This window comes from Marmota monax, unplaced genomic scaffold (genome assembly GCF_021218885.2).
Source record: "Marmota monax isolate L192 unplaced genomic scaffold, Marmota_monax_Labrador192_F-V1.1 WCK01_AAM20220418_F8-fsc00168, whole genome shotgun sequence".
NCBI classification, from domain to species: Eukaryota; Metazoa; Chordata; class Mammalia; order Rodentia; family Sciuridae; genus Marmota; species Marmota monax.
In genome coordinates, this window is record NW_026692492.1 from 2,287,358 (window position 1) to 2,305,004 (window position 17,647).

At 46.3% G+C, this 17,647-nt stretch overlaps 1 protein-coding gene across 5 annotated transcripts in view; it reads right to left on the reverse strand.

Annotated features, from left to right (window-relative positions):
• LOC124092070 (zinc finger protein 709) overlaps positions 1–17,647 on the reverse strand; it is a 59,775-nt gene that overhangs the window by 17,610 nt on the left and 24,518 nt on the right. Inside the window, exon 2 of one of the 5 annotated variants that reach the window (XM_058579038.1) lies at positions 5–5,413. The exons of 3 other annotated variants lie outside the window; for them this stretch is intronic. In XM_058579038.1, the coding sequence (XP_058435021.1) occupies positions 78–2,066 (1,989 nt within the window). In that variant the 5' untranslated portion in view covers positions 2,067–5,413 and the 3' untranslated portion in view covers positions 5–77. Of the gene's footprint in view, positions 1–4; positions 5,444–17,647 lie in introns of those variants that run through there. One more of the 5 variants, XM_058579039.1, reaches the window with a different exon arrangement.

A 17,647-nucleotide genomic window follows, 5' to 3' on the forward strand; every position in this document is an offset into this window, starting at 1 on the left:
GCATAGATGGGGTGAGGGAGGCATAAGTTTCAGTTTCATAAAAGTTAACAGCAGGTGGTGGTGCACCGTACAGAATCTCAAATGGGGTTAGTCCCTGTGGGAGGGCCTGGGGTGTTCCGGGCCCGGTACAAGGCTAAAGGTAGGAGTTGTACCCAGTCTCTAGTGCCAGTTTCAAGCGTTAATTTAGTTAAAGTCTCCTTGATGGTTCTATTCATCCTTTCTACTTGTCCTGAACTCTGGGGTCTATAAGCACAATGTAATTTCCAATTAATCCCCAAAGTATTGGCCACCATCTGACTTACCTGGGAGACGAAGGCAGGCCCGTTATCTGACCCAATTGTCCCAGGTACCCCATATCTGGGAAAGATTTGTTCCAACAATTTCTTAGCAACCACCTTAGCAGTTTCATGCCGAGTCGGGAATGCCTCTGCCCATCCAGAGAAAGTGTCAACAAAAACCAAGAGATATTTGAAGCCATACATACCAGGTTTGACCTCAGTGAAGTCTATTTCCCAATGGGTTCCGGGCTTATGGCCTTTTACCCGGATCCCTGTTCCAATTTTGATCTTACCAGCATTTACCTGGGCGCATGCTTGACAGTTTTCTGCTTCCCGGCGCAGAAGTTGATCCCTGTTTGGAAGATATAAAGTACCTTCCCCACGTTCTAAGAGTTCTTTCATCTTTTTAGCCCCAAGATGTGTCAGTCTGTGTAGGGACCTTACTAGTTGTTTTGAATTTTTGAGGGGCATGATAGTCTTTCCTCGATATTTCCAGACATTTTTCTCGGGGTCATAGGTGGCTCCCAGTTTCTGTATGACACTTAAATCCTTGTCTTCATAGACCCAGTGCTCCTCATGGTCACCATGTTGTGATTCTGCTTGTTGGGGCAATAGAGTCGCTATCAAAAGCTGTGGCCCTAGGGCTGCCTTCTTGGCTGTTTCATCTGCTAATCTGTTCCCTTTGGCCTCTGGAGTATCCCTTTTTTGATGGCCGGGACAATGCATGATACTTAACTTCTCAGGCAAAAACAAAGCTTTAAGCAAAGCTAATATTTCAGCCTTATTTTTGATCTCTTTCCCTTCTGAGGTTAGTAACCCCCGGCGCTTATAAATTTCTCCGTGTATGTGAGCAGTAGCAAAGGCATATCTACTGTCGGTGTACACATTTAGTCTTTTCCCCTCTGCCAACTTTAAAGCTTGAGTCAGAGCTATCAGTTCTGCCTGCTGAGCTGATGTTCCGCCCGGAAGTGCACTTGCCCATATTACCTCAGACTCGGTGGTGATGGCTGCTCCTGCTCGGCGTTCTCCATTGAGCAGATAACTGCTTCCATCTGTGTACCAGACCAGCTCCGCATCCTTCATCGGTTGGTCGGTGAGGTCTGGCCGGGTTCCCTGTGTCTCTGCAAGAATCCGCTGGCAGTTGTGAGGATCTGCTTTTCCTGGGAGCGGCAGGAGGGTCGCTGGATTCAGTGTCACCATGGGACCGAACTGAATTCGGTCGGTGTCCAATAACAAAGACTGGTAATGGGTGAGTCGGGCATTTGATATCCAGCGATCAGGTGGCTGGCGAATTACAGTCTCAATGGCATGAGGGGTTAATAGGGTTAATGGCTGTCCCAAAGTCAGTTTAGTGGCATCCTTAATCAGAAGAGCCACAGCTGCGATCATCCGGAGGCATGGTGGCCATCCTGTGGCCACTGGGTCTAATTTTTTTGACAGGTAGGCTATAGGTCGCTTCCAGGGCCCCAGTTTTTGGGTTAAAACCCCTTTTGCATAGCCCTGTTTCTCGTCTACGAATAGTTCAAAGGGCTTGGTAACGTCCGGTAAGCTCAAAGCGGGGGCTGACAGAAGAGCCAATTTGATGTGATCAAATGCCAATTGATGTTCCTCAGTCCAAATAAAGGAGTTACCTTGTTTAGTCAGTAGATACAAGGGGGCTGCTATCTCAGCAAACCCAGGAATCCAGAGTCTACAGAAACCTGCGGTCCCTAGAAATTCCCGCAGTTGCTTGGGACTCTGGGGGTTGGTATACTTGAGATAGTCTCTTTTCTGGCAGTTGTCAACCATCGTTGACCATCATAGAGTTCATAGCCCAGATAGGTAACTTTTGTCTGACAGATTTGGGCCTTTTTTGCTGATGCCCTATACCCTAACAGTCCCAAAGTTTTCAATAATTCCTCCGTACCTGCCTGGCAATCTTCCTCGGAGGTCGCAGCTAGCAAAATGTCATCTACATATTGAAGCATGATTAGGGAAGGGTGTTTTATACGGAAGTCTGCCAAATCCTGATGCAAAGCCTCATCGAAGAGTGTTAGGCTGTTTTTGAATCCTTGTGGCAGTCTCGTCCAGGTCAGTTGTCCAGAGACTCCTCCTTGGGGATCTTTCCACTCGAATGCGAAGAGAGCCTGACTTTGGGGAGACAGTCTTAGGCAGAAAAAAGCATCTTTCAGATCCAGAACAGTGTACCAAGTATGCGTAGGAGGCAGAGTGCTAAGGAGATTGTAAGGATTTGGCACTGTGGGGTGAATATCTTCTACCCTCTTGTTAACTTCTCTTAAGTCTTGGACCGGTCTGTAATCATTAGTCCCCGGCTTTTTAACTGGCAGTAATGGGGTGTTCCAGGGCGATTGGCAAGGTGTTAGAATGCCTTGGTCTAGGAGGCGTTTGATGTGCGGCTTGATGCCCTGGTAGGCCTCCCTTGACATAGGATATTGTTTGATATTGATGGGAGTAGCAGCGGCCTTTAGATGAATAACTATTGGGGGCCGTTGTTTTGCCATTCCCATTCCTCCAGTTTCAGCCCAGGCCTCCGGGTAGGAACTAAGCCAATAGTCCATGTCTCTCATAGATACCGAGGGTTTGTCAAAAAGCTTATATTCATCTTCCAATCTGAAACTCAATACATGTAAGGGAGTCTGGTTTGGCCCCGTGATAGAGGCGCTCCCATCCTTAAAATAAATTTGGGCTCTCAGTTTAGTCAATAAGTCTCTTCCCAGCAGTGGATACAGACAGTCAGGCACATGCAGAAACGAATGGGAAACCTTACCTGAGGCAAGGTGTACTTCTCTTTTAGTGGTCCATCGGTATGGTTTGCTCCCAGTAGCGCCTTGGACCCACGTTGTTTTGTGGCTCATGGGCCCTGGTGTCTGTGTCAGCACCAAGTGTTGGGCTCCGGTATCCACTAGGAAGGTCACAGGTTACCCCCCTACTTGTAGAGTTACCCGGGGCTCAGGGGGGAGCTCCTGGCCCTGACTCCCCTAATCTTCATCTAACGCTAACAGTTGGGGGGTCCAATTTGTATCCCTTCTGGGGTTGGGGGGTCTCTTCGGGCAGTCTTTTACCCAGTGTCCTGTTTCCTTGCAGTAGGCACACTGGTCTCGGTCTACACGGGGTCTGCTTCGCTCCCTGTCCCTGCTTACCTTGTCTCCCTGATGTCCTGCCTGAACTATGGTGGCCAATATTTTACTTAGTTCCCTGTTACGCCTCCGGTCTTTTTCTCTTTCTCTTTTATCTGATTCCTCTCTAAGTTTAAGGTCTCGTTCTTCCTGCATCTTCCTAATCCTGTCTTCTCGTTCTTCTGGAGTTTCTCTTTTGTTAAATATCTTTTCAGCTTCCTTCAATAAGTCTACTAGGGAAAAATCTTGTAAGTTATCTAATCTTTGCAGTTTAGTCCTGATATCTGGGGCGGACTGCCAAATGAAAGCCATGGAAACGTTCCCTTTTTGGTCCTCACCATCAGGATCAAAGGGAGTAAACCTCCGATAAGCCTCTTTTAATCTTTCTAGGAATGCTGTCGGGGTTTCCTCTGGCCCTTAGATAGTCTGTCTTACCTGGGCCAAATTAGTGAGCCACCGTCCTGCTCCATGGAGACCCGCTATGAGTAACTGGCGATAGAGACGTAGGTGGTTCCTACCTGCTTCAGTTGTATAGTCCCAATTTGGCCGGGTTAAGGGAAAAGCTTCGTTAATCAAATTTGGGAGTTGGGTGGGACGCCCATCGTCCCCTGGCACATTTTTGTGAGCTTCCAAAAGAACCCTTTGCTTCTCCTCTGAAGTGAGGAGTATCTGCAGAAGCTGCTGGCAATCATCCCATGTTGGCTGGTGGGTTACTAGAATAGACTCAATCAAAGAGGTTAGGGCTACGGGATCCTTGGTAAAGGAAGGGTTATGGGTTTTCCAATTATAAAGATCGGAGGCAGAGAAAGGCCAGTACTGATATTGGCCATTGGGGCCCCCCGTCTGTCGCAGAGGGAGGACTCTAGAGGTGTCCCCTGAGGCGGTGTGATCTCGGCGTCCCCGGAGTCGTCCCACCATGGGAGATGGATCCGGGGGAGCACTGGTGGTTGGGCCTTCCTGGTTTTCATCCTCCGAGGATGGTTGATCAGGTTCAGGGGCCTGTAAGGGTTGGGGCTGATAGGGAGGAGGCTCGTCTGTCAGCAGGTCAATCAGGGCTGAGTCTTCTGGTGGTAGAACTTTCTTTGGTGTTGCCCCTGATTTAATTAAGGTCTCAGATTTGTTAAGGACAGGGTAAAGGTGAGAGGTTTGGGGAGGGGGAACTGGAATAAGGGGAGCAGAGGGTTCAAGGGGAGCAGAGGGTTCAAGGGGAGAATGGAGAGGGGGCTTGGGTAGAGAGAAAGGAGCAACCCAAGGGGGTGGGTTGGAGGCTAAGTCCTCCCAGGTGACAATGTAGGGTATCTGGTCAGGGTGTCCATGAGGACCGTGGGTGAAGATTCGGGTTTTCACCTGTAAGATAAGATCAATGTTAAAGGTCCCTTCTGCTGGCCAGCCGGTGTTGAATGCTGGCCATTCTGAAGTACAGAGAGTTTTCCACTTTTTCTTCTTAACTGCCACGGACAAGTTGTTTGCCCGCTCTTGAATGTCTTGCCAATGATCTAGAGTGAGGCTCAAAGGGGTTGTTAGTGATTGTCCCATGTTAGTTTCAGAGAGAAAGTAAAGAGACAAACACACAGACATAAAGACGAGACCGAACAGGAAGAGCGCTGCGCGGCTTTGGTGGAAACCGAAAGTATCAGATGGTCTGGGAGAAGTACTTGCTTCCCCGTTGCCTACAAAAACAGTGTATCCCTCGGAAACACTAGGGGCCCCGAAGAAACGGACCCCTCTGATCCCTGGGACGTCTCCCAGGGTGGCAGGGGAGAAGTCCGAGTTCGTCAACTCCTTCTCAAGCTGCCCAGAATACAGCGTGACTACGCGTAATCATACGGACGCTGCGCACAGACAGACAACGATCGGGGACTGCAGACAGAGAACAAAAGAAACCAAAATAAATGATCCGAGCTGGCCAGCTTACCTCCCAGTGGTTGCCGGGCGTTCCTCGGGCAGGGACTCGGATCGGGGTGCGGAGGGGGAGGGGGATCTCGGTGGGACCTCCACAATGAAAGACCCTCTGACTCCCTGTCCAAGGAAAAGCACACGAGACACTGGCTGCAAAAGCAAGAGGCGATTTATTGCTACACAGGCGCCTGCGGGTGCTCAGCGAAACCTCAGCCGGAGCTTCCGTGAACTGGCACACCGGGCTTTGGGGCACAGATCTTTTATAGGGAATAAGTGGGTTAGTTCCTAGCACAGCGACAGTCTTCCTGTTGGACCTTCTGAATCCAGTCAGTCGGGTCACCTAGGGGGTAAACTTGTTTTTTTCAACTTATTGTTCTCGGGAAAACCATAGAATTGCATCCTGTCTTTTTAGTTCCTGTTTTTAAACCTGCATCCTATCCTTTTAGTTCCTGTTTTTAAGCCTGCATCCTATCCTTTTAGTTCCTGTTTTTAAACCTGCATCCTCAAGTTTGACCGTTAGGGTTATCTATATGGAGCATCTTGTGGTAGCATTGTGCAGGACTTGAAATGCTAGGTGCTGCTGGAGGGGTCTTGACATGGGGGTTGTGTAAGGGAGCATCCTGCAGCTTCAGGGCCCAGGGGTTAGATTTCCTAATGTTGGGCCTGGGGCTTTGAGGTCCTTCATAAGGAGTCCTTGTTCCCCCCGAATCCTGCAGTATAACACCAGAGAAGCAGGTGGAGAGTGGAAAGTGGAAGGCTTTAATAAGTGAAAGCACAAAAGACTCCCCCCACCCCAGGAAGAAGGGGACCCAAAAGGCAGAATCCCTGGAAGGGGGAGGTGTTGGGTGCAGAGCAGGCTGAACTGTGTTGTCTGCAGGGCAGGCTGAACAGATGTTGGCTGCAAGATAGCCCACGCACTCAAACCCCCGCTCTATCTGGTCCTTTATCACCTGTTTGCCTCAAGTCTGAACATTCAACCCTGCTCAAGGCTGAACACTTAACCCCCCCTTGGGCCAACAAGGCAGCTTGCAGACCCAGAGGCCCTATTAGATTTGGGCTATAAAAACTCCCTCCTGCCAGGCCCCCTCTCTCTTGCTCCCTCTCTCTCTTGCTCTTTCTCTCTTGCTCTCTCTCTCTTGCTCTTTATCTTTCTTATGCACGCTCTCTGTCTCTCTCTTGCTCTTGCTCTCTCCCTGTTCATCTCTTCTCTTTTCTCTCTCTCTCTTTCCTTCTTTCTTTTCTCTTTGTTGCACTGCTGCAATAAAGATCTCTTGGTCACTCCGAGTGTTGTGGTCACTTTCCTTTCAGGAGGTCTTCTCCTTTTTAAACCTAAGATCTTCTTTGGTCCTCCAACATTCCTGTCCTTTGTTTCCCTTTATTGTGCACATGGTATGGGATATGGGTGGGAAGGACAAAGGGTGGGAGACCGGTGGACTGGTGGGGCAGGGAGCAGAAACCTGGGCAGGAACAGCCTAGGGTGGTTTGATTAGCATCTCCCTGTTTTACTGGGTGCTACTTCATTAGCAATTATTTAGCACTTGCCCAAGGCCAAGGGGACAAGAAAATTTCACTCCTCAAGTGTTTTCTTGGTTTCCCAGGCTAAGATCAGATTGCATTATTTTTTATATTGGACCTGATATTAGACCCCACTTACCTAGCTACACAAACTACTATCTTTCAATCTGGCTTCACAAACAGGGAGATCCTAGCTTAAAATAAAATAAAGAGAGTTGGGGATCTAGCTCAGAGGTTGAGCCCACAGAAATTATCCCACAGTGTTGGCAGCAGGTCCACCCTGGCCCCTGGAGCCCTACCTCCACTAGTTTGTTCTGCATGCCAGTGTGGCCAGCTCACAAGGCCATGGCGAACTTGCGGTTTTTCTGTTCCTGCTTGTCCGTCTGAGACATATGTATCCCACGGGAATGCCTTGACCTTTTCTGGTCTGATGGACTTATTGTTAAGGGAGGTTTCAGTACCTGACAATAATAGATGTTGAAACTAAGTTTCTCCCCCCTCCCTCCTGCTTTTGGGTAGTTTTCCACTTCTGCTGCTTGGGGTATAAAAAAAGGTGTGTTAGCAATAAAGATTATTGACTCCTGGATGAAGAACCTTGGTGTCCTGTGTGTCTTTTAACCTCGCCGTCCCTCGCCGGACTCGGCTCCCTTGGCCGGACGCGGAAATTGGAGGTTCCCACCGAGATCCGGAAAGCAGGGGTAAGTGGACGGGGCTCACCTTCTAAGAAAGAAGGGGGAGGATTGGTTTAAAGATAATTTAAAGAGACAGGGTACGTACCATGGGTAACTCAACAGTGAAGGTTCGTCTGGCCAACGAACTGAATGAGCTGTTAAATACACAAGGAACAGGAATAAAAACTAAGACTGCAACCGAATTCATTGAAATTATTGCCCAGGCTTGTCCTTGGTTTCTGACAGGAGGATTTCTTAATAATAGTGACTGGGACCTGGTGAGGCATGACCTTCAGAAATTATTGAGGGACCGGGGCTCGGACAGTGTCCCAGTTGCCACCTTTTCCTTATGGAGGTTGGTAAAGGATGCTTTATTAACAGATAAAGTAAAGATCAAGGATCAGCTTGCTGAATGTGAACAGGCCCTTAATCAGGTGCAGGAAGAGCAAATGGCAGAATCCTTAAAGGATGAGGGTCCTCTTGAGGACTCGGGCTCAGGGGGTAAGAAACGCCTCCAGATTTCTAAGCCCAAAAAGGATCCTGAGGACCTCAGTTCTCTCTCTGAGGAAGAGGAGGGATTAGAAAGGGGGATAGAGGAATTAGAACATCGCCTTAAAAGGGCAAATGTGAGGGTGCCTAGGGCCCCCTCAGTTGCCGCACATCCTCCCTATAATCCTGATTGGAATGAGGACGCCCCTACTAGACGGGCGGGGGTCCACTGGGGTTCTAGAGCGGCTCAGGTTTTTCCAATGATTGAAAACGCCGATGCTGATGGACAGCCGGCCAGAGCCCATGTCCCCCTAGCCTTCAAGGACATAAAACAGCTTAAGGAGGCGGTCATTAATTATGGACCTCATGCCCCTTTCACATTGACCCTCTTCGAGTCTTTCTCAGCCAGTCAACTGATACCCAATGATTGGCAGCAACTTTGCAGGGCTGTGTTATCTGGAGGGGATTTCTTATTGTGGAAAAGTGAATATCATGAAAGGTGCCGCGAGCTGGCTCAGATTAACCTGAATGTGGGCCATCAACGGCGAAACGCCGAAATGTTGACAGGAACTGGGCAGTATGCTACCATAGGCCAACAAATTAATTACGACCCAGGTGTTTATGCTCAAATAGCCTCAGCTGCAGTCCATGCCTGGAAAGCCCTGCCCGTTTCTAAGACTGAAGCAAAAATTTCCAAGATCTCTCAAGGACCCTCTGAACCTTATTCAGACTTTATAGCCCACCTAATGCAGGCTGCAGGAAAAATATTCCCTAATCTGGAACAGGCTATGCCACTTATTAGACAACTGGCATATGAAAACGCTAACACTTACTGCCAAAATGCTATTAAGTCCTCCCGGGCCAAAAGTATAGATGACATGATTCGAGCATGCAAAGATATAGATGGGCCTCATATTACTGGTCAGGTTTTGGCTGCTGCCCTTAAGACTGGAATGCAAAAAGCTGATAACAGGGGAACCCGCTCTAAGGGGTGTTTTAAGTGTGGGAAAGAGGGACATATAAGGAGAAACTGCCCGGAAAGGAGCGAGGGTGCTGGCAGAGGGATGCCTAGAATTTGTCCTAGATGTCATAAAGGAAATCATTGGAGCAGTGAGTGCAGGTCAAAATTTGACATCCAGGGTAACCCAATACCGTTCGGAAACGGGAGCAGGGGCCCGCCCCGGGCCCCAGAAGCCAAAGTGTACGGGGCAGTGCAGGGACAGAACAGTGCCCCAGGGAGTGGGCGTCTCCGCCGCCTCCCACTGACCAACCCCTTTCTATCTGGGAACTCCCCAGGGGAACACCAGGAAGCGCAGGACTGGACCTCAGTTCCACCTCCCGAGCGGTATTAACTCCCCAAATGGGACCTCAGATGCTGCCTACTGGGGTTTTTGGACCCCTGCCAGAGGGGACGGTGGGACTAGTGTTGGGACGAGGTAGCGCAACTCAGTGGGGCTTGAAGATTCTTACAGGGGTTGTTGATGCTGATTATCAGGGAGAGATAAAGATAGTAGTAAAAGCTACCCAAGGAATTGTTATTCTTCCCCCCGGGGAGCGTATAGCTCAATTGCTGCTGCTACCCTTAGTTTCCATTCCTGGGCACACCCTCCGTGGGTCCCGGGGCGACGGCAGCTTTGGTTTCACTGGAACTCCCCAGGCCTTTTGGGTAGCTCATTTGGATTTGCGTCCCAACCTGACCATTGAGATACAGGACAAGGCTTTCAAGGGAATACTAGATACGGGGACAGATGTCTCTGTCATTTCTGAAAAACAATGGCCACCTGCCTGGCGCCTCCAGAGTCCCTCAGCCATATTACAGGGGATAGGACAAACCCGACCAAAAAGAAGTGCCTCCTTTTTAAAATGGAGAGATGGCGAAGAACATAGTGGCCATTTCCAGCCCTATGTAGTGACTGGACTCCCCACGAATCTTTGGGGGAGGGACTTGCTTCATCAAATGGGGGCTATTCTCACTACCCAGACTTTAAAAGAAAATAATGACTTTGTTAATGATGCAATGCTAGACATGGGATGGATCCCTGGAAGGGGACTAGAAAAGAGACATGAGGGCAAAATATCACCCGTGGATCCAACAAAACAGGTTACCCGGCGGGGAAGAGACCGGAGAGGACTGGGAAATTTATCCTAGGGGCCACTGAAGTGTGGCCACCTCCACTGTCCATTACTTGGTTATCAGATGACCCTGTGTGGGTAAAACAGTGGCCCCTAACTAAGGACAAATTACAGGCCGCTTCCCTATTAGTTCAAGACCAGCTTGAGTTAGGACACGTGGTGCCCTCTACCCCCCCTTGGAATACCCCTATTTTTGTTATACAAAAGGGGTCTGGGAAGTGGAGACTTCTTCAGGACCTACGAGCTATTAATAAAACTATGCAACCCATGGGACCCTTACAACCAGGGCTACCCTTTCCTACTGCGATCCCAAAGGATTGGCATCTTATTGTCATAGATTTAAAAGATTGTTTCTTCTCTATCCCCTTAGACCCACGAGACCAAAAGCGTTTCGCTTTTTCCTTGCCTTCCACAAACTTTAGGGAACCTTACCAACGGTATGAATGGACCGTCCTACCTCAAGAGATGACTAATAGTCCTACAATGTGCCAATATTTTGTAGCTGAGGTTTTACGACCCTTTCGACAGCAGTTCCCACAGCTCTACCTCATTCATTATATGGATCACATCTTACTGGCAGGGCCCAAGAAAAAAAGTCTTCTTCAATCTTATGAAGTCCTCCAATCCCTTCTAAAAGGGACAGGGCTGGTCATAGCACCCGAAAAGGTGCAGTTTCAACACCCTTACAATTATTTGGGATACATCATTAATAACATAGGAATCTTTCCCCAGAGACCCCAGTTCCAGATAAATCAGCTCAAAACTTTACATCAGTGGCAGACATTCCTCGGAGAAATACAGTGGCTGCGCCTGTCCTTTCATATTCCAACTGGAGAGCTCAAACCCCTGTATGACCTCTTGCGAGGAGATCCTTCTCCTACGTCGTGTAGAGTACCTACACCAGAAGCCTTACGAGCACTGAGGCTAATAGAAGAGGCTCTGCAGGACATGCAGATTACGCAGATAGATTATTCTCTGCCCTTGTCATTTATAGTTCTACCTTCTAAAATTACTCCCACAGGAGTGTTCTGGCAAACGGGTCCCATTTATTGGGTCCACTTGCCGGATTCTAACCCCCGGGTATTGACTCCCTTTTATGAGCTAGTTATTAACTTAATTTGGAAGGATAAATATTTGGGTGATGCATTGTTTGGAAAAACCTTTGACATACTTATTCAACCTTACACTCAAGATATGATACACAAGTTACAACAAGAACATGACCTTTGGTGTCTTTTCCTGTGCAGCTTCAAGGGTCAGATTGATAATCACTTCCCTAAACATAGACTTTTGGAGGGCTTTAAAAGGTGTCCCATTATCTTCCCAAAGATTATGAAAAGGGAACCTATTCCAAAGGCCCAAACTGTATATACAGATGGGGCCAAAAATGGATTTGCCGTCGTTTTTGATGGATCTCAAATTCTCCGATAACCTGTGTCAGGTCAGTCGGCCCAAAAGGCGGAAGTTGAAGCTTTAATCATAGCTCTCAAAGTCTATAGTTCTATTCCTCTTAATGTATATACTGACAGCTTGTATGTAGCCAATCTGGCTCTAGTCATAGAAACAGCATCATATATTGGAAAGCAATCCACCATCACAGAACAACTACAGGTAGTTCAGCTTCTCATTTGGGCTAGACGAGATCCTTTATACATTGGCCACATCTGAAGCCATTCAGGGCTCCCTGGACCTTTGTCAGAGGGCAACGCAAAAGCAGACGCTGCTACTCATGCTGTCGGCCTTTCCTGTGTGACGACCGAATATGATAAGGCCTTACAATTCCATAACAAATTTCATTTAAATGCACAGTCTTTACGCTTCCACACAGGATGTTCATGAGACCAAGCTTTACAGATTGTCTCATTATGTCCAACCTGTGCACCATTTATTCATTCTCCTTCCCTTGGAGTTAATCCAAGAGGACTACAACCTAATGATGTCTGGCAAACTGATGTTACACACTTCCCTAGCTTTGGTAAGCTCTCCTTTATACATGTTTCCACTGACACATATTCTGGCTTCATTTTTGCCACCTTACATACTGGAGAGAAGGCTAAGGACGTAATCAGTCATCTTCTAAAAGCCTTTTCCTCCATGGGCACCCCACGATGCCACAAAACCGATAATGGTCCCGCATATGTAAGCCAGGCGGTTCAACAGTTTTGCACCCAATGGGAAATTAATCATAAGACTGGAATCCCTTATAATCCACAGGGACAAGCTATCGTGGAACGAGCCTATCAATATTTAAAAACTTATTTACAAAAAACAAGAGGGGGAGATATACCGGAATTGTCAGGGACCACAAGCACTTCTAAGCATAACCCTATTTACTTTAAATTTTTTACTCACTGACACTGGAGGGCGCACGGCTGCACAACGCCACTTTTCCTCTCCCACTGTAAAAGATGCTCAAATAAGGTGGAAAGATTTATCCACCGGAAAGTGGCAACCCCCGGCTCCACTCTTAGCTAGAGTGAGGGGAGCTGTATGTGTTTTTCCCCCAGGAACTGAGAAGCCCATTTGGATCCCGGAGCGCTGCACCAAACCGGTGAATGAAAATTCAAGACAAAATGAAGTTCCCAAGATGGCTGATCCTGCCGCTGTTGTTCTCACCCCTTCAAGTGAGTGCCGAGACACACCTCATGAGCTGGACCCCGCTTGTGGCATTCCTTCTGGACAGGTTTGTTGAAGGAGGGCTTGACCCCCCACCTGGGAATATTCATGAATATCTTTTTGGAGCCCCTTGCGAGTGTAAGGGAGGGCCCCGGCACTCGGCCCCCTCTGGTTATATCCAGAGCATTGATTGTGGGACTAAAGTAGCTTACATGGCGGCTGAACTCAATGAAAACATCGGAGGATTTAAGCAACCAAAATGGGTATGTGTTAATAAGCCCGGACTTGTTGTCCCTAATCCGACCGAGACTCTTGGAAGCTGTCCCGCCACTTGTCATTACACCCCGGCAATGCACATCTCCTGTTATACATCGGCCTCAATTTGTGTTAATAATCAAGGAAAACAGTATTTTGAGGCCATCCTAACTAACACCCGTGGAAAATGGGGGACCACTTATAATTATATTCCTTTTCTTGGTGACCGGGGAGGGGAAGACATCACGACTCGGTTAACGGAGGCGGGATGTGAGGGCGTCGTGGGTAAACCCTCCTGCTGGCCCATGCAGGCCCCCATCGGAATCTCTGATGGAGGGGGACCCACTGATGCTATCAAACACCTTCAGGTGATTAAGCTTTTAAAGCCGGAGATCCCTAAGCCTACATACCACCCCTTGATATTGCCCAAATCCCAGTTTCCTGATTTAGATGCCAATACATTAGATATCCTAGAAACTACCTTTTCTTTACTTAACAGTTCCAACCCTACCCTTGCTGGTGATTGCTGGCTCTGCATGACGGCAGGTGCAGTCATGCCATTGGCGGTTCCCATCAATTATACCATTGATGATGACAACACATGTCAATCTGGGCTACCCTTTAAGGTGCAGCCTCTAGGTGGTTTTATGTCATGCCTTCTGGGCATGATGCAAAATAATACCTATGATGTTGATGTTGGAGTCTCTTCCTTTGGAAACTGCTCATTAGTAAAGAATTACTCCTCACCTACTCCGCCCATTTGTCCCCCTAATGGTACAGTCTTTATGTGTGGTGGAAATTTAGCTTTTCCCAGGCTCCCAGCAAATTGGACTGGTGGTTGCGTTCTGGCATTACTGCTTCCTGATATCACAATTATCTCAGGAGATGAACCCCTACCCATTCCTACCCTAGACATCTTAGTTAGAAGACACAAGAGAGCTGTGCAGGCCTTACCACTCCTTGTTGGCAAGAGATCTCTTTCAGGCAAAATCTGACTCCACAGGCTTCTCTGTTGCAGCCCTAAGCCTGACTCGCTCTGAAGCTAAATAACTGTGTGTGTGTGTGTGTGTGTGTGTGTGTGTGTGTGTGTGTGAACAGCTTGCTTTACAGTGCTTCTTTTTGCTCTTCATAGTAATATTACTAAATAATGTTCCGTTGATGAGAGGTCACAAACATAGTCTTCTTACAATTTTGGAGATCTTGGGAATGCGTTTTGCACCCCTCAGACATCAAAGCCAGCATCTGAGATCTTTTCTCACAATGTTTCTGTGATGACCAAGAAATCCTTCTTCTCCTTCCTGACTACATAATTACAATAAACAAACAAATGCATACACAGGGATTTTTTTAACCACATCACGTGACATGCAAATAGAATGAGTGCACTACTAGTCCAAAGTAAAATAAATGGGCCCAAATACTTTTAAGAGCCACATGATTTAATGAGGCTCACGTTAAAATTCCGTGGTTATATAACAGCAAGTTATATTTTTATTATGAATGCATATCTTTCCAGTTATTTGGATAATCTAGAGTCCTTAATTCATAAAATAATTGACATATATGTCTGATTTTTTAATTAATATGTATCTATTTTTTCTAATCGTTTTTCAAAAGAAAACACTTCAGTTATATTTCTTATACATGCATCTATCTCATGCTCTGCATTTTATAGTACAGATATTTAAGATGAATGTATTTTATTATAAAATATCTATTTCAAGAGATATACAACCATCAAGCAATCTCTAGTTATCAATTTACTGTACCAATTTTTATAAGATGATCAATAGATATGATTCTGTCAACAGAAATGTCCAACAGCTTTAACTATACTTTCACTGACACAATTCTTATCAAGGTACAATAAGTAATTTGTTTAGACTCTAAGATTTATAAAAATTGACCCAAAGTAAAACAAAAAGAAAGATTTTTATAGAAGAAAACGAAGATGTTTCTACAGAGAGGAAACAGACATGTTTACTAGTATGATTATCTAGCCCTAAGTGACAGAAATAAAAGGATCTCTACTAGGAGGTCCTAAAAAGAAAGAAATCATCTTCAGATAAATGGAAAGGTCTTTATATTCTAAGTTTTCATGATGAAAATATTAATATAATTATCTAGACAGATGACATGGAAAGGTCAAAACAATTGAGAAACAGATTTATGTATAACTGGACTGACTATATATATTTCAACAATCAATTCTAGGATATTCTACCCTATTTCCCTGATTTTATTATGCTGATGTAAGCTTTTTCTCCACATTCTGACATGACAGAACTTATTAAAATATTAAGCTTATACCTACAATTTGTGCTGTTTGATCAAGGACCAATTTATAATGAATCAAATTTATACAACCTTGATCAAACAATAAGTGTTTTAAAATGCTGACTTAAATTCCAATTTTGACACTTCTCATTGGAGAGCAAATTTAATTGATTCAAAGATATCAGTAATTGCAATGATTGCTGCTGATTCTTGCATATCATTTCTGTTCATTGGATGTTTGTGGGATTTGAGAAAACATTATATTCAAAATGTTCTCCACATTAAAGCCATATGTGAGTTTTGAGCAATAAAACTTACAAACATTGTTAGAAATTCATTGGTATTATATACATTCTGTAACTGGACCTATAGTCCGTGAAACATTGTAAGACTTGTATACTGTTCCCTACACTGGGAAGTAATTTTAATCATAATTTTAAAAGGACAATTAAGAAACACCTATTTAAAGAATAATATCCCAAAATATAAAGATATTCTGTGTAAAGAATAATAGTGAAGAGGAGACACAGGTGTAGCAAGGCCCACAGGGACCTTGGAGACCTTCTTACCAGGTCCTTATTGTCGTCCCTTGATTGAAGCTGTGACATCCCAGTTTTGTGGGAGTGGCAGCCTCAAACCTATATGTGTCTGATGTTGAACTGTGGAGCCACCATGGGGTGAATAGGGAACCCCAGTCAGGGCACCTCTCTGCTCCCATGAGGGATGCCTCATGTTGGGGTCCTGGTGTGGGGCTGTCTCTGGTTCACAGGGAAGCAGGATGCTAAAATCATATTTAAATTCCACACATTCAGAAGACAATTTTGTACAGACCTGAGCAGTTTATTTGATTGTAGATGGTTTTTAGTCTCCACACTCTTGGTATAAGATAATATTTTCAGTTCCTACGCAATGCTTAATGGACTTGCACCTAAGTCCCGGGGAAAGGGGCAGACCTTTTATCTATATCACACAGAACAGACCTCTGGGTCCATCTGCTCAGGGCCTCGACGTCTCCTCCATGTTCCTCAGGTTGTAGAAGATGGAGTTGAGCATTGGGTGAGGGTGGTGTGGAAGACAGGCAGAACCTTGTTCCCTGCTGAAGACCAGAAGGATCATGGCTGGGGGTGAGAGCAAAGGGTGCTGAGTGGAAGGTCACCACAGTGAGGCGGTGCTGCAGAGGGAGAAGACATTCTTCTTCCCTGTCCCAAGGCCATAAAGCAGAGAGCAAGAAGTACTTGACCACAGAAAAAAGGGATTCCAATGAATGCAAACATAAGGAGATGTCACGCAGATCAGTGAGGGACAGCCAGTACACCAGGAAATAGAGAGGTGTGTGGAGGCGGACATCCAGGAGGGTGAGAAGGATCAGGGACAGGTTGTGAATTAGAGCCATTAGGAAGATGAGAGCAATGCAAATGAAGAGGAAAGACTAAATCCATTTTTATATCATTATTATTTGGGGCTGGGGATTGAGCCTGGGGAGCACAACCACTGAGCAACATCCCCAGACCTTTTGATTTTTTATTGTGACACAGATCTTGCTAAGTTCCTTAGGGCCTCACTAAGTTGAGGCTGTCTAGGTTTGTGATCCCTCTCCCTCAGCCTGCTTGGCCACTGGAATTATAGCTGTGTGACGCTGTGCCCAACAACACTGGTATCATACCCTTCTTCCTTAGGTTTTTTTCATTTCCTTTTTTTTTTTTTTTTTTGGAATGGGGGGTGTCCTGTGAATTGAACTCAGGGGCCCTCAACCACTGAGCCACCTCCACAGCTATAGTTTGTACTTTATTAGAGACTGGGGCTCACTGAGTTGTTTACTGTCTCACTATGTCTGAGGCTGGCTTTGAGCTCACAGTCCTCCTGCCTCAGCCTCCTGAGCCATTGGAATGAAGGCATGAGCCATTGCACCTGGATTTGTTGTTTTATATTTATTTTATTTCTTTCAGTTACTTATATATGACTATAGAATGCATTTATGCACTTTGATATATCATACATAGATGGGATATCATCTCTCATTTTTCTGAGTGTGCATGTTGCAGAATCATATGGGTCATGCAGTCACCTATGTATGACAGTACCCCAAACACAGAGAGAAATCCAGCCTGGGTTTTCTGGCTTACTCCATCCAAGGATTAATCATGGGGAGAAAAGCTGAGTTGGATTTAAAATTCAGTGCTGTAAAAGAAGTTTAAGACAAAACGGGACAAGCTACAAACATGAGGATACACCTGCAGAGCTGCATCTGCTGATGGGAACAGTAGTGGGTCCACACACACAGCAGCGGCAAACTCACCACCTGAGCTAGGGGAGTGCTCAGTGCTAGAGCGCCTACCTAGCATACACAAGGCAGGATTGGGTCCCTGGCACAAGGAAAAGAAAAGAAATAAACTCCATT